The 23,682-nt window shown below is 44.2% G+C and overlaps 3 protein-coding genes across 3 annotated transcripts in view; 1 reads left to right on the forward strand and 2 right to left on the reverse strand.

Annotated features, from left to right (window-relative positions):
• LOC127049179 (uncharacterized) overlaps nucleotides 1-4,960 on the reverse strand; it is a 419,610-nt gene extending 414,650 nt beyond the window's left edge. Inside the window, exon 1 of the mRNA XM_050949709.1 lies at nucleotides 3,139-4,960. Coding sequence (XP_050805666.1) covers nucleotides 3,280-4,818 — 1,539 coding nt within the window. The 5' untranslated portion in view covers nucleotides 4,819-4,960 and the 3' untranslated portion in view covers nucleotides 3,139-3,279. The remainder of the gene's footprint in view (nucleotides 1-3,138) is intronic.
• NT5DC1 (5'-nucleotidase domain containing 1) overlaps nucleotides 1-23,682 on the reverse strand; it is a 278,111-nt gene that overhangs the window by 139,577 nt on the left and 114,852 nt on the right.
• The window catches only part of COL10A1 (collagen type X alpha 1 chain), a 94,143-nt gene that overhangs the window by 2,679 nt on the left and 67,782 nt on the right, over nucleotides 1-23,682 (forward strand). The window lies entirely within an intron of this gene.

Here is a 23,682-nt window from a genome sequence, read left to right on the forward strand (position 1 = left end):
AACAATGACTTGTTAGTGAGATAAAATGAGGGGGAGGCAGCCTCCCGGTGCTATGACAGTCCAGGTAGGACATTAAGCAGTGCGGGGGAGAGGAGCTCAGCATGCCGCTGCTATGATAGTCCAGGCACGACAGAATCTTTTCTTTACACAGGAAAGGGAGGGGGCTGATGGAGCTCAGCCCCCAGTTGCTATGATAAGGACAGTTACCAGCCGTTCTGTACCATCTACTGGCAACAACCAAGAATCATTCCTATTTTCACCCAGGCGCCCCCGGCCAGCCTCACCTGAAGCCAGCCAGAAGCACTCACGGGTTGATAACAAGGATGGCTACCAGTCCTACCGCACCGTCTGCCACCAGGCAGGAGAGAAGAGTGGATACTGCTCTTCACTGCTGCAGCATCGCTTCTACCAGCAGCATTCAGTAGACATAGGGTGACATTGAAAGAAGTCAAGAAACAATTTCTTTCCCTCTTCTTTCACGTGGGGGTGGGGGAGTAAATTGACGATCTATTCCCTGAACCACGCCAGACAACGCGTTTGAACCTACAGGCACTGGGAGCTCAGCCAAGAATGCAAATACTTTTCGGAGACTGCTGGGGACTGTGGGATAGCTGGAGTCCTCAGTACCCCCTCCCTCCCTCCATGAGCATCCATTTGAGTCTCTGGCTTCCCGTTACGCTTGTCACGCAGCACTGTGTAGCCTGTAGATTTTTTTTCAAATGCTTTGGCATTTCGTCTTCTGTAACGGAGCTTTGATAGAACAGATTTGTTTCCGCATACAGCGATCAGATCCAGTATCTCCCATACGGTCCATGCTGGAGCTCTTTTTGGATTTGGGACTGCATTCCCACCCGTGCTGATCAGAGCTCCACGTTGGGCAAACAGGAAATGAAAATCAAAATTTCGCGGGGCTTTTCCTGTTTACCTGGCCACTGCATCCGAGTTGAGATTGCTGTCCAGAGCGGTCACAGTGGTGCACTGTGGGATACCGCCCAGAGGCCAATACCATCGATTTGCGGCCACACTAACCCTAATCCGATATGGTAATACCGATTTTAGCACTACTCCTCTCGTCGGGGAGGAGTACAGAAACTGATTTAAAGAGCCCTTTATATCGATATAAAGGGCCTCGTAGTGTGGACGGGTACAGCGTTAAATCAGTTTAACGCTGCTAAAATCGGTTTAAACACGTAGTGTAGACCAAGCCTAAGAGAATCCTACAGGTCAGAACATACAATTCCCTTCTCTCAGATCAGGTGGAGCGCTGCACTCTGGGACCTGTTGTCTAAGGGCCTCATCTCTATATTAAAAAGTGAGAGAGTGGTCATTAGCTGTATTGAGGGCCACAGTTTGGTGAACAGTCTGTACCTTCTCCACCCCGGGACAAAACATTTTATTGTGACAGCTTTGAAGAACTTATTAGAATGTTTGATATTAACAATCACACTTCATCATCCTACAGACTGAATGGCTCATATAAATGGCTTCTTTATACTGTTATGGCTATATGTTGCATTTAAAAAAAAATATTGTTTTGAGGCACCTCTTTTTTCAATCCTTGCTATTGGGCTTTCAAGATGGGTCAGAATTTATTACACTGACTGTGAAGTGCTGGGACATGGACTGAAATGGAGATGCCTGTGTGATGATGCGGTTCTGGCGGGACCCAACTGAGAGTGCCAATTCAGGACCAATTGCTTAAACAGGGCAGTCACAGCCCAAGGCTGGGGTTTTTTCACGTCTAAGGCAAACCAAACCAGCCAGACAAAAAGGACTTCGGTTTCACCCCACTGGCTAACCACAAGTCACACAAGCAATTTCCTTAGACACTCCAGTCTCCCAGTATCACCACCAGTGCCACCCGTCCTGGGGATGAATGGTTATGAAAACCAACACCCCAGTAAAAGAAAAAGGTTCTCTCGATCCCAAAGGACCAAGCCCCAGACCCAGGTCAATATACACATCAGATCTTACCCACAAAGCACGCTGTTGCCAGTTCTTTAGAATCTAAAATCTAAAGGTTTATTCATAAAAGGAAAAAGATAGAGATGAGAGCTAGAATTGGTTAAATGGAATCAATTACATACAGTAATGGCAAAGTTCTTAGTTCAGGCTTGTAGCAGTGATGGAGTAAACTGCAGGTTCAAATCAAGTCTCTGGAGAACATCCCAGCTGGGATTGGTCATTCAGTCCTTTGTGCAGAGCTTCTGTTTGTAGCAAAGTCCCTCCAGAGGTAAGAAGCAGGATTGAAGACCAAATGGAGATGAGGCATCAGCCTTATATAGGCACTTCCAGGTGTAAGAACACTTTGTTCTTACTGTGGAAAATTACTGCAAAATGGAGTTTGGAGTCACTTGGGCAAGTCCCCGCATACTTTGCTGAGTTACAAGGCGTATCTGCCTCCTCTCAATGGGTCAATTGTGTAGCTGATGGTCCTTAATGGGCCATCAAGCAGGCTAAGCAGAGCTAACACCAACTTGTCTGGGGTGTTTCCCAGAACGGCAGCACCAATTTGAAATATAGACAGTATAGAGCCAATACTTACAACTTCAATTACAAAATGATACAGGCATACAAACAGCATAATCATAACCAGTAACCCATAGCCTGGTCTTCGACACCTTATATGACCCCCTTTACATAGGATTTGGTGCCACTACAGGACCTTGGTTGCAAACCATGTTCTATATGGTCCCAGTTTATATCAATAACGTCACAGCCTGGAAAAAAACCAAAAAGCAGAGTAATTAAGTAGACTTTGGAGAGCAATTATACACACTGAAAAATAAAACAAAACAGCTATGATAGTTATAGCTCTCAGCTGTACTCCGTTGCATTGCAGTATAATACAGCAGGGATCCCTGAATGTGATCATGATGCCATATTAATGGGGAGAAAGACAGATAGAGGACGGAAGAAGAGCCATAACTTGGGGCTTCCTTTAGCTGGAAAATCAGGACCTTTGACATTTGTTTTTAAATTTACTTTATTCAAATCACTTATCACACTAACGAACTCAGTAAAAGTGACCAATATGATGAGGTAGAATGGAAATACAGTGAAACACTCAAAAATTAAGTATCAGAGGGTAGCCGTGTTAGTCTGGATCTGTAAAAGCAGCAAAGAATCCTGTGGCACCTTATAGACTAACAGACGTTTTGGAGCATGAGCTTTCGTGGGTGAATACCCACTTCCTCAGATGCATGTAATGGAAATATCCAGGGGCAGGTATATATATGTGTGCTAGCAAGCAAGCTAGAGATAACGAGGTCAGTTCAATCAGGGAGGATGAGGCCCTGTTCTAGCAGTTGAGGTGTGAAAACCAAGAGAGGAGAAACTGGTTCTGTAATTGGCAAGCCATTCACAGTCTTTGTTCAATCCTGAGCTGATGGTGTCAAATTTGCAGATGAACTGAAGCTCAGCAGTTTCTCTTTGAAGTCTGGTCCTGAAGTTTTTTTGCTGCAGGATGGCCACCTTAAGGTCTGCTATAGTGTGGCCAGGGAGGTTGAAGTGCTCTCCTACAGGTTTTTGTATATTGCCATTCCTAATGTCTGATTTGTGTCCATTTATCCTTTTCCGTAGAGACTGTCCAGTTTGGCCGATGTACATAGCAGAGGGGCATTGCTGGCATATGATGGCGTATATTACATTGGTGGATGTGCAGGTGAATGAACCAGTGATGGTGTGGCTGATCTGGTTAGGTCCTGTGATGGTGTCGCTGGTGTAGATATGTGGGCAGAGTTGACATCGAGGTTTGTTGCATGGATTGGTTCCTGAGCTAGAGTTATTATGGTGTGGTGTGCAGTTACTGGTGAGAATATGTTTCAGGTTGGCAGGTTGTCTGTGGGCAAGGATTGGCCTGCCACCCAAGGCCTGTGAAAGTGTGGGATCATTGTCCAGGATGGGTTGTAGATCCTTGATGATGCGTTGGAGGGGTTTTAGCTGGGGGCTGTATGTGATGGCCAGTGGAGTCCTGTTGGTTTCTCTCTTGGGTTTGTCTTGCAGTAGGAGGCTTCTGGGTATACGTCTGGCTCTGTTGATCTGTTTCCTTATTTCCTCGTGCGGGTATTGTAGTTTTGAGAATGCTTGGTGGAGATTTTGTAGGTGTTGGTCTCTGTCTGAGGGGTCAGAGCAGATGCGGTTGTACCTCAGTGCTTGGCTGTAGACAATGGATCGTGTGATGTGCCCGGGATGGAAGCTGGAGGCATGAAGGTAGGCATAGCTGTCGGTGGGTTTTCGATATAGGGTGGTGTTAATGTGACCATCACTTATTTGCACCGTGGTGTCAAGAAAGTGGACCTCCCGTGTAGATTGGTCCAGGCTGAGGTTGATGGTGGGGTGGAAGCTGTTGAAATCATGGTGGAATTTTTCCAGAGTCTCCTTCCCATGGGTCCAGATGATGAAGATGTCATCAATGTAGCGTAGATAGAGAAGGGGTGTGAGTGGACGAGAGCTGAGGAAGCGTTGTTCCAGGTCGGCCATGAAGATATTGGCATATTGTGGGGCCATGCGGGTGCCCATAGCAGTGCCACTGATCTGGAGATATATATTGTCATCAAATTTGAAATAGTTGTGTGTAAGTATAAAGGCACAGAGCTCAGCAGCCAGTTGTGCTGTGGCATCATCAGGGATAGTGTTCCTGACAGCTTGTATTCCATCTGTGTGTGGGATGCTTGTGTAGAGAGCCTCTACATCCATGGTGGCTAGGATGGTGTTTTCTGGGAGGTCACCAATGCATTGTAGTTTCCTCAGGAAATCAGTGGTGTCGCGGAGATAGCTGGGAGTGCTGGTGGCGTAGGGTCTGAGTAGAGAGTCCATATATCCAGACAGTCCTTCAGTGAGAGTGCCAATGCCCGAGATGATGGGGCGTCCAGGATTTCCGGGTTTGTGGATCTTGGGTAGTAGATAGAATAACCCTGGTCGGGGCTCTAGGGGTATGTTGATTTCTTCTGGTGTTAGTGTAGGGAGAATTAAGCTGCCTGAGGGACTCAGAGGCAATGAGTTCTGCTGCCACAAGGGAGATCCAAGGGCCCAATTCAGCCATATACTTAAGCGCACGCTAACTTGAAAAGTTTCAGTAGTCTCAATGATTTCAATAGGACACCTTACATGCATTAAGTTAGGCACAGCTTAAGTACCTTGTTGAACTGGAGCTCCAGTTTGGATCCTGGATTTTGTCTCTTATTTAAAACAACTAATCCTGTAGTGATTCAAAAAAATACATTTCACTCTTAGTGTTGTTACACTGATTGGATCATTGCAATAGTATTTCTTTTCATAAGGTCTGACCCTTTTCCTAGGAGAGGGACCACATCAGATGACCCAACCTAGCTAGTCCCTTAAAATTAACTGGATCTGGAGGAAGCATCATCTGTTCTTCCTTTGTCACAAAGAGCCATCAAAGACTTATAGAGAAGAGAATCTATGAGACAGAGAATTCCAGAAATACTCAGACCACCATAGTAATAAGCATAACATAAGTCTCTAAATAGACAGATGGAGACCTGCACCAAGAATAGTGACCTTTAAAACAGTCACCAAAAAATTCACCCCTGCAACTCATGACTCCCAGAATAAAGTAAAAAGGAGAACCTATAAGAAAATGTAAAGACAGCAACACTCTTTAGTAAGAGTGGCGACACTACAGTCCAAATTCATCCAAGCACTTAATTATGTTAAATTCATCCCTTCCAGCTCATGCTTAAGTCCCCCAACATCCTATACCATGAAATACAATAAAATTTTATTCTAGCATACAAAAGGGCCAACCTGTAATTAAAAAAAAAAACAACAAACTCTTTGTAATAAGAAAACTAGCACACTGTAATCTTTAGCAGACAGTTTTTACTTGTACAGGAATATTGAAAATAAACATGGAGTCCCAGCCAGATTGTCATGAAGACCAGGATTGCCTCTTTTCACTTTAAACAGGATGTGCCAGCAATTTTTCTTTGATATGGCATGCAGCCTTGCTAAATTCAAAGCCCCAAGACTTCGAGGTTGCTAAAGTTGTTTAGCATGGCTTGTCATGCAAAGTTGATGGCTCTTCTTCTGCTGTCAGTTTTGTCATATTTGCACAAAAAGACAATAGTGTCAGATGGGGAGATGGGAGAGGAGGAGACACACCACCATGGAAGCTATGTATATTCGTGTCTTACAACATAGTTGCCATTCATATATCTTAATTTTCTGCAAAACCACATCATTGAACACAGAAGCCCTAAAATTCAGTTTATCCTGTATCTGTAACCTAATGCACTTCCCAGAGGTATTGGCCTCATACCAAAATAAAGATAAATATGCAATTTCTTGTCCAGGCCACTACGCCTTCTTTGATGTATACTGTCACCTGCACATATTTAAAGTTGTATGACAATTTTCATTCAAGGTCACACAAGACACACATTATACCTTGGATATTTATAAAAATATATTAAGAGATATAAGGTTACTCCATCAGTATAAGGTCACTCCATCAGTGAAGTTTTTAGAGGTTGCAAGTAATTTTCCATGTACTATATCGCTCAATTAAGTTAACAATATTAAATTAGAAGAATGATCAGAATTTACAAGTTATTTTATCAGCCAATTGGGTGCTTTTTTGGAGTCAATTATCCTGTTTATCACCCTGAGCTGGATTCTTCAGTCTGCTAAGTACACCTTCCACTGTTCAAGAAGTGCCAAGTAAACGTCACCTGATAAGAAACAGCAAGGGGTGTATTCTTGCACAAGGTCACTCTCCAGTGGCAAAAAGCTGTTAAAGGTAGCAAAGCCAGTTCCTGCACCAGCTTATCACACAAGACCTCCGTATAAGGGAAGGGAGAGGGATTGCATTGTTGGAAAACATAAGGAGGTCAGAGAAGGGGGCACATGTAAGAGGAACTCCACAACACCTGACCCACCACTGGCATAAGATCACCAAGGACCTTTTGCTGGTGACACAAGTTAGAAAGGTATTGAGGAACATTTATAACACTGCCAGAGAGTTTGGGATAAGGAAGCTGCAACTCCTTCCTACTGGGGAACTCAGACATGATGCAGATCCAGTTCATTGATCTTTTAGTACCCTAACTAACTCTCAATCTCTCTTACAGCTCTTAGAACTTTTGTACAGCTATGGGTCATTTCAAAACCTCCAGTCATTTGATTCCCTAGTTTTGACCCTTTTTCATTGGCCTCTGACAGCGGTCCCGTACTGATTTTTTGGTTGTGTACTCTTTTGGTGATTAACTGTTTGATTCTTCATGATTATTTCATTTTCTAACATATTTAGGATCCCAAATGTTGAATTCCCATTGTGGAAAGGGAAAAAAATCTAGTTTTAAAGTAAAGTCATTACTTTACACAAACATCCTTCAAACTTTTCCTCTAAGTCTATTAACATTTGAATCATAGAATATCAGGGTTGGAAGGGACTTCAGGAGGTAATCTAGTCCAACCCCCTGCTCAAAGCAGGACCAATTCCCAACTAAACCATCCCAGCCAGGGTTTTGTCAAGCCTGACCTTAAAAATCTCCAAGGAAGGAGATTCCACCACCTCCCTAGGTAACCCATTCCAGTGCTTCACCACTGTCCTAGTGAAAACGTTTTTCCTAATATCCAACCTAAACCTCCCCCACTGCAACTTGAGACCATTACTCCTTGTTCTGTCATCTGGTACCACTGAGAACAGTCTAGATCCATCCTTTTTGGAACCCCCTTTCAGGTAGTTGAAAGCAGCTATCAAATCCCCCCTCATTCTTCTCTTCTGCAGACTAAACAATCCCGGTTCCCTCAGCCTCAGAAGTAGGTTATAGTCCACAAAAGCTTATGTTCAAATAAATTTGTTAGTCTCTAAAGGACTCCTCATTGTTTTTGCTGATACAGACTAACAAGGCTACCCCTCAGAAAATTAACATAACTCCTGCACCCTAGTGAGACACAGAAGAGTGAGTTCCCAGGAGGCTTTCCTAACCTGTAGGAATCTAAGGAACAGTGACTCCTTCTCTATCCTTCTCTTCAGGAGACAAAGAAACCAAACAATACAATTTCTGTGATGGGTTCTGGCCAAGCTGGCCAGTAAAAAGTTGGAAAGGAGACTGTGGGTAAAAGAAGCCATCTTTACCAAAGACTGTATCTTGATAAATTAAATTTTAGACTTCCAGATGCTTGTTTTCTCTTTATTTCCTAGTAAACACCTCTACCTTTATCTCTATTTGGTATCACTGAATCTATGCTCTTTTATTAATAAGCTTGTTTTACTTTTGCTATAAATCAACTCAGTGCTGTGTTTGAAGTGAGGAATATATTTACCTAGTTAAATTAATAAGCGGTGATGTATTGACTCTTTAAAGAGCAATAAATTTAATATCTTCTGTGAACACACAGCAGCAGGGTCTGTGCATTGCAGAGGAACTTCTCTGATGAGCTCGGGGACTGGAGTTCATGGAGTTGACTGGGAGAACCTTGAGGAGTTTGTTGGTGAGGAAAAGAGACTAGAGTGGCAGGAAGCTGGCACAGAACTCATTCCTGCTGAGGCAGAGAGGTAACACAATGACTCACAACTCTGGGTATCCTCAAAAGCATATTGGAAGCTCATGAAGCTGTGTCACAGAGATAGATTATTAACAGTTCTGTTAAATTAGTTGAGCTGGCTACTCAAGATCCACCAGTTAAATAACTGAAGAAAAATAATAACCTAACATTCATCAGAATCACTTTCACACCTTTTAGTGACCCCCAAGCTTACATGGAACTATTTCAAGGGACATTTCTTAAATGCTGACAACTCTGTACAAATTCCATCTGGGTTTTAGTTCTCCTGTGGCAGAGGAGGCTTGTGATGGTATGTATATTTGGAGGGGGAAAGACAAAGGAAGGAGAAGAGGAGAAGCAATGAATCATCTCAATAAACATTCCCAAAATTTAAGCCTGATCCTGTGCGTAATGGGGGACATGGAGCAGGGGTGAATTGTTTCACAGGTACAACTCAAAATGCTGAGGCTGGCTCTGAATGTCCACAGTATGTTGGAGAAGATACATAGTATTAATAGAAAGAGACTCATGAATGGCCCTGTAACTGTGCTGTCCATTGCCATGGGTTTTTCCATTTCTAATTCAACTGTCTTGATCTCTAGACCAATAGGGGCTAGTTAACTGTGTAAGTAGTACATGCAAATTTGGAGAGTAGTGAGGGTGGATACAAGAACCGCTATTCATCAGCAAACTTGCAGACAACTAAGGAGCAACAACTTGGATTCGATGAGGTGGTCCAATCAATCTTCACTTGCTCCTAATAAAGAGCTTCAACATGTATTGAATAAATACAAGTTGAAATATAAATACAATGAAATTAAAGTGGCTGGAACTGGGGAGATCCTCAGTGATTTGGACTGAACTCCACTCCTCTGCACCTCTTCCTCTCCATTTATATATTCCACCTGTCAGTGACTTCACAAACACCTTTGTGTGATCCCCATTTCTACCCCTCAGAACGTATTTTGTGCATTCCACTTGACTGTAATATATCCACAACAGCAATCTGCAAATGTCTATATCATCATTGCATTACCATTCTGCATCATCCCTAGCCACTGCCCGTTGTATTATTTTGAAGGACAGCACTTCACTGGACGTCTTTAACATGCTAAAGATTAGTGATCTATTAAAATTCTTAGACTAGATTTATCTGGTGGAAGGTTCAGAGTAGGATTACAATTTGTATATGGCAGCTAATGCACAACTAGACCATTCTCCATATCTAAATTTTGGAATGAGGACCATCTAGCAGTGAAGTGCCTTAGAGCTTAATGTGGACATCATATAAAATCCAGCTATGAATTGCTAGAACCCATATATAAAGGATATATGAAGGATTATTAGAGAGAGAGAGAGAGCGATTCCCCCCCCTACACACACACACACACACACACACACACACCATTTAATAGCCCTTAGCTTCACGTTTGGGGTGATGATAGATTTCAGTCCACTTCAGAAGACTGAAAAGAAAAAAAAATAGGTTTCTGTTCAACAGAAAGGTGCCATTCTCAAACAGATTTTAAAGGCAATAGTTGCATTTGGATATAAATCCCAAGCCAAAAATCCCCAACCAAATATAAATATTAGCCAACATGCAAATAACAGGCCTGATGTTTAATGACCATATTTAGTGTGCAAACAGTTCTATTCTGAGTACCAAAAATAGATTTTCCTCACCTTCCCATGTGAAGATCCTATGAGCACCCAAAAGCATGTTGTGGCACTGACAGCTGATCAGAGATTTCAGCATTAAGTAGCACAGGAGCAAAATTTTGATATACATAATGTATTTTTTAATATAATTTTAACATATATAATACATATCTATGATATATATGTTAATACAGGTAGGTATGTATTACATGCACACACAGAAACAAATGTGGACATTATCTGTCAGAAAACAAGGCCAATACGGACTGTGAACTGGACTGCTGAAAGTTCCAATCTGAACTCATTCTTTTAATCTCAAAAGAACTGAGACGTTTATGAAAAAGAACAGTAAAGAAAAAAACTAAATTAATTTCTTGCAAAGCTCAGTAATAAAAATATCAGCTCAGGTTAGATTTGAGCCAGTTGTTTGGGGTTTTTTTCTTTGTTTTAAACCAGTCTGTCTATCTGTAATATTCATACCACTGTTACGACTTCTGCTTTACCAACTGAGAAATGAATTAAAAAAGTCAAGAGAAATGAATTTAAGAAGATGCTGAATACTTTATATCTGTTAAATAAAGCAGGAATTCTAGGCACTGAACCTGAAAACACTTATGCACATGCTTAACTTTACACATCTGAATAGTCCCACTGAAGTCAGGCTACGGAGGTGCATAAAAAGTTAAGCATGTGCATAAGTGTTCACAGGATTGAGGACTGAATGAATACATGATACAAACTATCAACATCCTCCAGTGGTGAGGTCTTAATATCATCAAAAAAGCATAAGATTCATGTATCTTTTCTGTATTATCAGAGGAAACTATCAAAATGTAATACTTCTAATTTAGAAAGCATAAGCAGCTCTCTTCTTTTTTGTTTCCTGCTGTAAAGACGATCTTCACAGTTTAATATGTATATTCAGCTAGCTTGGCACTGTTTATCTATCCTGTCTATCCACTATCTACCATATCCTTTTAAAGCTCGTGCAACCAAACTAAACATGTTATATTTCATAAGCAAAGGCCAGTTGGAAAGAAACATGTACTAGTTTTTCTAAATATAACTAAATAAAAGTGACTATATTAGTGATGGGAAAATATTTATAAAATTCTTCCTAGGTTGAAGGGCAGGTTTTGTTTGTTTTGGTTTTTAAACTGGCATCTGATTTGAGTAGGAAAAAAAGCAGGTAACATTCAATATAAAAATGACAGCAATTGCACAATGCCAAGGCTTCTTGAGGTTTCACAATGATTTTTGGAGGTCAAAGAGTTTCACTAACAATAGACATGGTTGACATTTTTCCATCAAAGGAAAACAATTAAAAAATAGAACATGGAGAAAAGACCTTTTTCCCCAAAAAGAAATGTTTCACAAGTCTCATTTCATTGGAGGCTGTTCAGTTTTTCAATGAACAAGAAAAACTGTTTCCTTTTTTTGTTTGTTTTTTTAAATTTTGAGGACAATATTACCATTCTCCTACCAGCTCTACTTAACAGAGAGAGACTTTTCTTTTTATACCACTTGATATTTAATAAGTCTATTTTTAAACATTTCAAAAGGAATTGCAATTGTTATGCTATGAAGGCACATAATACTTATTAGCTTTACTATTGTTATTATAAATGATATTTTCTGCACCTCCACCACATTATTCTGGAAACCTCAGCCCTTTGCTGATACCACAAGGGTTACAAGCCAATGTACATGAAACGAAGGAACATTTATAATAAAAATCAAGCATCAGAAACACTGGTGTATCTGGGTAGTGGATACCAGTGTTAAATGAGTGTTCTGGGACTTGTTCATAATGTAGCTTTATTCAGCTCTATTATAGGCCCAATCCAAAGTCCACTGAGATCAGTGGGCTCTGAATTAGGCCTTATACAAAACACAAATGTAGCAAACCCCCTCAGGCACTAGAGCTCTAGTCAGCATTCAGACAAAAGACACATTTGTAGAATTTTCTATTCCTGTTTTTCTTTGTCAAATGTACTGATATAGTACCATGCATATTTTAAAAACAAATCAAATACACCTTTCTGTATTTTTTTTAAACTGTGAAACCTGAAGATTGTATTAATGTAGAGAATGTCGGGGTTTGTTTAGTTTGTTTTTTCCTTTGTCTCTTGATCATGCAAGTAGCTTCACTGACTTATGTGGTTCAGGATCTAAAAACATAAGCCTCTATCACGTGAGCTACAGGAGTAACTCCAACTGGCAGCTTTAGTAGTCTCTTATCCATTTATCAGGGTCAGCCACCAGAAAGTGACAAAATCCAATACTCGCCTGGTATGGGTGACACTGACATTGCCACTGTTTGTGGTGTTTTATGTAGAGAGAAATTCAGTCTCAATGGCTTTCAGCATACCCATGTTTTAAGAACACAAACAGCAGGCCAAAGATTTTAAAAATAAGGAATTAGCAAGTCACTGTGGACACAGAGGTAGCACTAAAATTCCACAGTCAAAGCAATGTGTGTACTTGCATGGGCGCCTTCACTTTCTTCTTTCTTTTGATAGGAAAAATTAAAACCCCCTCCTTTCTCAGTCGGGGAATTGAGCACATAAGGACATATGGCCTAGAAAATAAGGAACTGGCCTTGGGACAAGAGGCCCCCTGGGAGCCATCTTAGCGTTAAGTAATTATAGTGTGGCAACTATCTGCTTGCTAAAGAAACCACAAGTAGGGGTAAAAGAACAGTCAGGCCCACTTGACTGCCAAAGAGGGTAACTGTGACAGAGTTCTGCTGATGTTGCAATAGTTATGCCTTATAAGGAAAATTATCAGTTATGTTTGCAGGGTTAGCAATTTAATTACCAAATAAGGCTGTATTAATGTGTGACGTTTTGCAATTTTTATCTTTATCAGCTTAGTAAAATCTGTAAGGGCAGAGCAGCCTACCCTCTGCATGGGGAACCGCTGTCTCTCCCTGTGTGCACACTTGTACTTTGATATATCAATAAAAGGAGCCTCAGGCTGTCTGGTCTAATCAATAGGATGGTGGTCTTTTCCCCAACAATTTGGTGCCGTGACTCGGATTCCACAGGCGGCTCCCCTGGGCCGGGGGACTGCAGGCGGCTCCCCCGCCCAAACCCTGGGCCCGCCTAAAAGGTAAGAGACCTTTTGGAATCTCTATTGGGATTTGGTGGTGGAGGACTGGCCCGGGGCTCCAGCTTGGGGTAAGTCACATTCTGGAAGCGAACTTTAGTCTTCAGACAGGCCTGACGCCCTTTTCTGAAATTCCTAAGGTTTTGGAAGGTTCCTGATATCTTAAAGTATCTTAAGGTATCTTAACGTATTATAAAGTATAAGTATCTTAAAGGTAGCCGGCAACCCACGGACCGCGCTCCTTTTGGTCTGGAGAGTCCTGATCCGCTTTTTGGGTTAATACACCCTGGCAGTTGATCGGGGGTCCCCTTCCTACCAGGATTGGTGGGGACCCGGGTTTTAAGGTTTCTTGCCTTGATGGCTATGCCAAAAATGTGCCTGTGTGGGTGAGGGCTGAGCGGCCAGGGTGAGTGACAGCTGTGGGAAGACGCCCCGAGCCTCCTGTGAAGCGAAAACTCGTGACCAGGAGTGTCTTGAAAGCAAGCCCCACAGCTGAGCTTGGAGAGACTGTGAAGCTTCCCAGCTGGCGGGCCTTGGTAAGTGACTACCTAGCTGAGGTGCGGGCATGTTCCCCATCCTTTTTCCCTTCCCCTTCCACGAACTATGACCCTGCGACCACTCCATGAGCACTGTCCTCAGTAGGACCACAGGGTCCCCTTACTTCGCCCCACGGAGCTATAGGCTCCCTCCCCTTCTCAGAGAGGAGGGGAGCCCCGGGAAACCGTACCACCAACCTGATAGCTACAGAAGCACCGTTGGCTTGAAGGCTGGTGCTCTGGGCTGACGAGAAGCGTGCAAGGACCACAAGCTTTCCGTTAAGATAAAAGTCCCTGGGAAGGCTCGCCCCACCCTTCACCTCTCTCCCTGTACGTCCCTGCCATAGTACAGGTCGGCGGAAACCTACTCCCATTTCCCCTGCCCAGGGCAGGCAGAGAGACCATAGGTGATAGAACCGTGGTAATCCTAAAAGCATTCCTTTGTGTGCGTGGCTTGAGCGAAAAGGCAGAAAACGAGAATGGGGGCTGGTGAATCCAAAGAGATTCCGATCTCACCAAAAGGCACACCTGCTGCATATATGTATGTACATCATAGTCCGTCGACGTGTAAATATTTAAAAAAATGGAAGTGGTATACCAGGGATGACCCAAGACTGCAGTTTCCCTCAGAAGGAGGTTTCGACCTTGACAAAATTGTGCATCTGCAGGGTGCACTTCTTGCCAGTGCCGTGCCCCAAGGACAGTTTGATGCATATTTTGAGTGGCATGATGAGATGGGAAAGCGATGTCAGGAGTCTCAAATGAGGGGTCTTAAGGACACCCAGGAGAAATTAAAGGTCCAATTAAAAGAAGCACAGGAAAAATTGGGATATGCTCAAAAATTGTCAAACCCACTAGTAGCTGGCTCGGTACCCCTCTGCCCCTCTAGACCATGCCAGACAGTCTCAGCCCCGAAACCAGCCCCAACGGCCCCGTCCGATGATTTGATTGATCTGTTAGTGGAATGCCGACAATGGGGCATCCCACCTCCGTATAATTCTCCGAGAACCTCCCCGTCGGGATCTCATGAGACCACTCCTCGTCCCAAGAGGAATCCTTGCATGATGGCTCATCAGCTGCATCCCCCCACTCCCCCTTAATCTCAGGGTTATCTGGGTGCCCAAGATTGACGCCCGAGCAAATAGAAGATTTCACTAGGTTGTCAGTAGAGGCAGAGAGACTGACAATGGGTATACGGGGAGCGGACGCAAATCTAGAGCAGCTGACTCCCGAAGAAGAGCAATCGCCTTTACGCCGGTTATTGAGCAGACTGTCTATAATCAAAGATATCTTAACCTCACCAGGATATCAGGGTGCCCTAAAATCACCAGATCAGGTCGCCCAATGCACCCGCCTCAAGACCTTCCTAAAGGAAGGACAGGTACTGACTATGCCAAGTATTGGTGTCTACCCTTTGCGACAGTTACCCGGACCAGATGGGTTGGTAACTGTGCATGCCCCTTGATCACCAGGCGATCTGTACTACTTAATAGACAAATTTCTGAAGATTAGAGAGGATCCAGTTAAAGTCCAAGAACAATTGCAAATGGTAATAAGGTGTTACAACCCTTCCTGGGATGAAATGGATCAGCTCCTGAGGGCCATGTTGCTCAGGGAGACACTTAACCGCCTCTTCCAGAAGGCTGAATGGCCAGCCACTGGTGATAACCTGTCGCAGGATGCTTTGGGGAACGGAGAGATGCCCTGGTTAGGGAAGTCCTCTCCATCTGCCCCAAGAAAACGGATTGGACAAAAATAAATGCCTGTAAGCAGAATAAGGGAGAAAATCCCGCTGATTATATGGAACGTCTTAAGCACGAGTTTGAAAGGTATTTGGGAATAGAGGATGCTGAAGGCACTGCCAGACAGACCGTAGTAGCCGCCTTTGTGCAGGGTCTCCTGCCCAAGGTGGGTGAGCAACTGAGAATTAACGTTGTAGATTGGGAGGGAAAGGACTTAGACGGTATTCTAACTGCGGCACAACACTTTCACAGATAACTGGAAGGAAAGAAGGACGAGACAGAGTCTAAGCTTATGGCTTTACAAATTCAGACTATGCAGGACACTAGTAAACGGTTTCCCAAATGTGGCCCGGTGCCGGGGATTGCAGGAGTGAGGGCTCTGTCTGAGGTAAGCCCTCTGTCCAGGCCCGGCGCCTGTTTTATGTGCAGCCAAGAAGGGCATTGGAAAACCGACTGTCCCCATAGGAAGAGCTGTGCTATTGTAAGCAGGACAGCCACCATATCAGGAATTGTCCTACGCGCCCCCCCAAGCACATTCTGCATCTTGAAGGAGCCCAAACCAAGCCCCTATCTTTAGCTGTCAGTTAGACCCCAACCCACCCCTGCCTCCACTCGAATACTGACTGAGCCAGGAGACTGCTAGCGTCGTCACTCCCCTTCTATCAGTCGATCAAACCAGCCCTACAATCTCTTGCTTGATAAATGGTGTTACTACCCCATGCTTGATTGATACTGGAGCTTCTCGATCTACCCTTAGAGCGCAAGAGTTCCCCTCTGTACCCCTTTCTTCGGACGTGGTTACAGCGATAAGTGTGGGTAACACTCCCATTCCCCATCTTGTCTCGTCCCCACTCTCTGTTTTTATCGGTCCTCTCTCAGCCCATCATGCATTTCTCCTTAGTCCGTGTTCTCCGGTTAACCTTTTGGGAAAGGATTTGCTATGTAAATTGAATTGTACAATCTTTTATTCCCCTGATGGGGTGTTTTTGGAAGTACCTGATTCAGCTCACAACGAAGTCTTGGCCCTCCTTCAGGCAGAACAAACCACTACTACGGAGGATGCTGACTCCAGCCCTTCCTTGTTGCAACAGGAACTGCTGGCAAAGGTTTCCCCCACATTGTGGGCCAAGCATGCTAACCAGGTTGGACGTATTGGTTCCGCCCAGCTGGTAAAAATCCGTCTTAACCCAGCAAAACACCTTCCCAAAATTAGGCAGAATCCTCTCTTCAAACAAGCGAAGGACGGAATTCGTCCTGTGATTACTGCATTACTTGAACAAGGAGTTATTGTACCGACGGTCAGTGAATGTAATTCTCCGATTCTGCCGGTGCGGAAACCCGGTAAACAAACTTGGCAGTTTGTACAGGATCTTCGAGCTATAAATGCTGCTGTTCTCCCAACTTTTCCAGTAGTCCGAAACCCCGCTACGATCCTTTCCTGTATTCCCCCGACTGCACAATATTTTTCCGTGATTGATTTGTGCTCTGCCTTCTTTTCCATCTCAATTCATAAGGATAGCCAATATCTGTTTGCTTTCACCTATCAGGTTGCCGCAAGGCTACACTGACTCTCCCACCATTTTCTCTCAGATCTTGAAGAAGGACCTGGATGACATTCGGTTCCCTATGGGTTCCGTTTTGGTCCAGTATGTAGATGACTTGTTGCTGGCCTCTGACTCCTTGGAGGCCTCCAAAACCAATATGTTGGTTTTGCTTCAAGCCTTAGCTCAAAAAGGCCACAAAGTATCCAAAGCCAAATTACAGCTTTGTTCTCTCGCAGTATGTTATCTGGGACATGATATTTCTGCAGGCAAGCGAGGCTTGTCTCCCTCACGCATCCAAGCTATTCTCCAAATCCCTAAACGGCGCACAAAAAGGCAGATGTGAGGATTCCTTGGTATGGCAGGCTACTGTTGACAATGGATCCCGGGCTATGCCTCACTCGTTCGCCCCTTGCAAAATTTAACCCTGAATGAAGTCCCTGACCCCATTCCCTGGTCTGACGATGCAGAAGAGGCTTTCCTACAGGTCAAAAGTGCCTTGGCTCAGGCTCCTGCTCTAGGCCTCCTTGATTATAATAAACTTTTCACTCTGTATTGCCATGAGAGGGAGGGTTTGGCTCAGGGAGTCCTTACACAGCTGCATGGGGATAAGCATAGACCTGTTGCCTATTTTAGCTCCTCGCTGGATCCTGTGGCTGCGAGATTACTCCCATGCATTAGATCTGTAGCTGCTGTTGCAATACTTGTGGAAGTTTCCGCCTCTCTTGTACTAGGAAGCCCCTTGACCGTGGCTGTTCCCCATGCTGTTACAGCCCTGCTCACAAAGGGCAAAACTCAGTGTCTTTCCAATTCTCGGCTCACTAAGTATGAGATGCTTCTTTTAAATGCTGCTAATATTACTTTGGTTAGGTGCTCAGTGCTAAACCCCGCCTCCCTCCTACCTACGATAGAGGACAGAGAGCCCCACGATTGCCTCTCCATAACTGCTGAGTTATCCGCCCCGAGGTCTGACTTACAGGATGTTCCCCCGTCGAACCCCGAACTAGTTTATTTTGTAGATGGCTCATGTCTGAGGAATTCGGAGGGTCAACTTGTGGCGGGCTATGCGGTTTGTGATTTACATGGTACTGTAGAAGCGTTTTCTCTTCCAACCGCCAGATCTGCCCAGGTTGCGGAACTATATGCCCTTACTAGAGCTTGTTGCTTGGCAGCTGAAACCTCTGTCACTATTTACACAGACTCAAGGTATGCTTTCGGAGTAGTGCATGATTACGGACAACTGTGGAAATATCGGGGTTTTCTCACCTCTAATGATGCGGCCATTAGCCACAGTTCGTATGTTAATGCCCTTTTGTCAGCCCTTCAATTACCCTCTGCTATTGCTGTAGTTAAGTGTTCAGCCCATCAGAAACCCTGCGACGATGTTACACGAGGAAATGTCCTGGTGGATGCTGCCGCCAGGCAGGCGGCTCTTTCCGGGTCTCTGGCTCCTTTTAAAGAGATTCCCTTTTGTATACTCCAGCCCTCCCCCTCAGCCGAGTCTCTGCAGGACCTGGCGCTCATGCAGAGGTCAGCGACCAACGAGGAAAAGGATAGCTGGAAGCAGTCTGGATGCTCTATGCATTCAGAAGACGCCATGTGGCGTGCTCCAGACGGTTGCCTGGTTGTGCCCTTGGCCTTACTCCTCTACCTTGCCCGGGCAGCCCACGGGTTAGCCCATGTGGGGAAGGAAGGAATGATTGCGTCTGTGGCCAAATACTGGTATGCTCCAAAATTCTCAGGCGTAGCCCAACAATACTGTCGTTCCTGTCCCATCTATCTGGCACATAACGGTGGGCAACCGGTTCGAACTACTATGGCGGCGCATCCCCCGCCATAGGGACCATTTGTAAAACTTCAGATTGATTTCATAAGTTTGCTGAAATGCTGCTCGTATGAGTATGCACTAGTGTGTGTCTGTATGTATTCCGGGTGGGTGGAAGCCTATCCCTGTGCTAAAGCCGATTCAATAACGGTCGCAAAGAAACTGTTAAAGGAATTTGTTCCCAGATTTGGACTTCCTGCCTCGATAAATAGCGATAGAGGCACCTACTTTAAGGGACAGATTATGAGACAAATCTGTAAGGCACTCCATATAGAACAACATCTACACTGTGCCCACCACCCCCAAAGTGCTGGGGCGGTGGAACGAAAAAACGGGGATTTAAAAAATAAACTGGCCAAATTATGCGCTGAAATGGGCATGAAGTGGCCGGATGCCTTGCCTTTGGTTTTAATGTGGATGAGAAATACCCCTCTGCGAAAGCATGGGTTGTCCCCGCACGAGATTCTCATGGCACGGCCTATGAGAATGCCCGTGTCCCCACCTCTGTCCTCTCACAGCGTAGATTTACCGTTAAGTGACGAAACTATGCTGGAATATTGCAGATCATTAATTCGTCATGTCAGATTTATTCACTCACAGGTCCAGAGCGCCCTACCAGATCCAGCTGAAACTGCATGTCATCCATTGGAACCCGGAGATTGGGTTTACTGCAAGGTCTTCCAGTGCAAGTCGTCCTTAGAACCCAGGTGGAAGGGTCCATACCAGATCCTACTGACCACGTATACTGCGGTAAAGTGTCGGGGCCTTCCCAATTGGATACACGCTTCTCACTGTAAAAAGGTGATACCGCCCCTGGATCCTGCTAGTGCCCCATTTGTTCCGACAAACCTGCCCTCTGTGGCATCAGACCATCCTGGAAGAGAATCCAAATACAAGCTCAGAAAAAGGGACAACCATTAAAGACAATTAAGTTTTGCTTCTCTATATAGTTTTATAATGGCCGATCCTAGGGCAAAAATTAAGGAAATGGCCATGGTACGAAAGTGGCTAATGCCCTCTATCTGGTTTATCTCGGTACTCATGTTTTTTTTGTTTCTCCTCAACTTTTATGATTCCTTTATGCTTACCTGGACTTCCCAGAGAACCGGTTCCAGTACCCATGTCACGAAAATGCTGCCAATAACTGAAAGTCAGTTTGCAGAAGGCATAGACCTTCCCCTACGAGCAGTAAAAGTCATCACAACGCGGAGGAACCCGAGGATAGCCCGAGCAATCTCAGGAGAAAAGAAAACAAATCCCCTTACCACTGAGGATGTAAAAATTGGCCGTGATGGAAAAGACGTAATATTATTTGGTGGCAAGGAGGGACTTGTGATGCATTTCAATATGAATGTGGCACACATTGGCATTTGGGTTTCATTCCTGTCCCTTCATGGTGCCAACCACCGCAGGTACCAAGTTCCTGCAAAACTATCCCGGAATTGTTGAATAATCTTAACCCAGACCATGTGATTACGACCCCTTCCCTGCCTATTCCTAGTACCCGAAGCCTGTCCCGAGACAACACTCCAACTAGTGACAAGCCCCATCATCACTTCCATTTTACTGTAGGCCAAATTTCCACTATCTTGCAATGGCCTCGACCATCCCTGTCCAGTGACTTATTTTCCTACTGTGCAGCTAAGCTGTTTTTCTCGGTACAGAATCTTGTGTATGAACGTGTAGTAGAATGGAAAATGTTTGGAACAGTTGACATCACGTTTGTCAATATAACTACAGATCCAGATCATGTTGGGCACCCACACAAAACCCTTTACTTCATACAGGGATGGGGAGAGGATGTCGATTTAATGTTAATTCCTGGCCTCTGTCAAACCCATGATGAACAGGGCCCCGAATGTTTTCTAGTCACTCAGGTAACCAAGACTTCTGTTGATACTCAGAGATATTGCCTCTCTACAGTGGCATTCAGCTGTCTAGAAGAACTTCCTCTTACTGAAAACATAACCTGTACTCTGATACAATATACCCCATCACACTCAGTCAATTTCTCCATGTCCAAAAAAGGCATCCAGGTGCAGGATCAGTAATTGTGGATGAGTCCATGGGGAAACCAGATTTAACAGGATTCAAATGGACCATATTAAATGGCACCCTGGGAACTATTAAGTTCTCTCTTCCCATAACCCACTTTCAAATCACTGCCTATGATCCCAACTGCTCCAAGGGGGCTGTGTTAAGACTTTTGCAGCAGCAAGTTTGGAGTAGTTCCACTAGAAAGAAAAGAGATATAACCGATACCCTGTGGCTGGGGGTGAATAGCGCTGCCTCTGCTTGGACCATTTACAAAACCCAACAACATGAAAGTAGGCTAGGAAAAATGGAGCAGGCAGCGGGATTCATGTCAGGGGCCCAAGTTACATAGGCGCAAGCAGCAGTGGGGGAATTGCATGTGATTTCCACCCTCGGTGTCATCACCCAAGTCACGCTTCAACAGATGATCCTACAGACTACTGAGGCAGGAAAGGCATTGCAGTGGGATCATGCTTGCTTGGAGGTACAGGATTTCCTTAATGTCATGCTTGCCTCCATTCAAAGAGACCTTAAGTATCAAACCTGGCCCACTGCCCTTACTAATGCTTCAGGCGTACCGCCCGATTTATGGCCATGGAGGTACACTTGGAAATTTTCGGGATGGAAATGTTGGCGCTCACAGTGCTCCTTCCAGGCCTATGGGCCTGTGAAAGGAGTATGGGCCCCTACTTACCGCATCCTCCCGGGTCCGTGGGGCGGTTGCTTGTGGGAGTGGGTGATCCACCAAGATGTATGGGAAATCAACCCCCCCCCACGGCCCTAACCACTTCCTGGTCAGTGCTCCTGCCATGACACCCGACCTCTGGATAGGACTAGATAACCTGTGGAACTACTGGCCTCTGGAACCGCCCCAACTCCAATGCATACGAAAACTCAAGCCTGGGGAAATCATCACGGTCCATCATTATGTGTGTTGGGAAGGTAATGGACGCATTATGACCCTTGCCTCCCAAACACTCATGCAGGCCAACGATAGCTGTGTCTATGTTAACTCTTCCGTCTTACATGATGTAGCCTTTAATCTAATTACAGACTCAGGTACTCACGCTATATACTGGCCCACTGAAAAATCATACCAAGCTTCTCTGCAGTTCCAGATCCCCTTTGACTGGGCCTCTGTAGTGCCCGATTGTTTTCACTCTCTGTTATCACTTTTACCAGAAGTCCAGAAAATCTCTCAGTTGCAAAAGCAATTCCATCTCCTTGAAAATATATATAAAACTGAACTCAATGCCTTTCAAACTGCCCACGTAGCTACCTCTCTCTGTGTAGAAACGGATATTCTATGTCAGGTCACAAAAGTCCTCCATCCCTCCCAGCATCCTTGGTACCTTTGGGTATTGTTGGGAGGGGGACTGCTGATAAATTTCTGTTTTTGTTATTGCTGCTGTCAAGTATGCTGCCAGCACTGTCCCCGCCCAAGATCAACCCCGCCTGCCCCCCAGCAACTGGTGGCCCTAGCCCCTATAAGGGAATTAGCCCCTCCATTGACAAATCATACACCAGACCATTCACTGTATACCTCTTTAGAGTTTCCCCGCGAAGAGGAAGAAACCCCTTACTCAGAAATCCAAAACCTGATGAATATTCAATTTTAGGAGTTTGATGCTATAGTAAGGCATCAAAAGGAGGGAATGATAGGGAAAATTAAAACCTCCTCCTTTCTCGGTTGGGGAATTGAGCACATAAGGACATATGGCCTAGAAAATAAGGAACTGGCCTTGGGACAAGAGGCCTCCTGGGAGCCATCTTAGCGTTAAGTAATTATAGTGTGGCAACTATCTGCTTGCTAAAGAAACCACAAGTAGGTGTAAAAGAACAGTCAGGCCCACTTGACTGCCAAAGAACAATAACAGGGTAACTGTGAGAGAGTTCTACTGAAGTTGCAATAGTTATACCTTATAAGGAAAATTATCAGTTATGTTTGCAGTGTTAGCAATTTAATTACCAAATAAGGCTGTATTAATGTATGACGTTTTGTGGTTTTTATCTTTATCAGCTTAGTAAAATCTGTAAGGGCAGAGCAGCCTACCCTCTGCATGGGAAACCGCTGTCCCTCCCTGTGTGCACACTTGTACTTTGATATATCAATAAAAGGAGCCTCAGGCTGTCTGGTCTAATCAATAGGGTGATGGTCTTTTCCCCAACACTTTCTTGTCTGTAAAAGCTGGAGTAACTCTGGTTCCTCCAGAAAGGAAGTTCAATTTTTAAGACTGACCACAGGGTACACAGAAAGTACTTTCATAGAAAGGCAAATTCTATTGTTGCAATGGCTTCAGAGAAATTTATCTTTTATTCTTTCACCTAATCCAGTGACATAGGTCTGAAAATATACAAACCCAATGTAATGGATACCTGCAGGTGATATCAAGGGTGTCCTCTGCCTCATTGCATAAGCAAATCATAAGTTATGCATGCTCACCACAAAGTTAACATTTGCCATACACACCAGCACCATAAAATACCTTTTCTTCTGTTCAAAATTTACTGTGCAAACTGAAATTATTATTTTCAGTCTCCTAACAGCCAAATCCAAATTTATTTTCACCTAAAAACTCAAAGGTGCTTCTCAGTGAGGGTTATTTCTCTGCTAATTTTCAAATTTCTATCTTCCACCATTTTGGTGCAAAACATATTACATGGTTTTATATATATACTATCGATATTGAAAATAGTTTTACACTCTCTTCATATTCAAT

Source organism: Gopherus flavomarginatus, chromosome 4 (assembly GCF_025201925.1).
Source record: "Gopherus flavomarginatus isolate rGopFla2 chromosome 4, rGopFla2.mat.asm, whole genome shotgun sequence".
In the NCBI taxonomy this organism is placed as follows: Eukaryota; Metazoa; Chordata; order Testudines; family Testudinidae; genus Gopherus; species Gopherus flavomarginatus.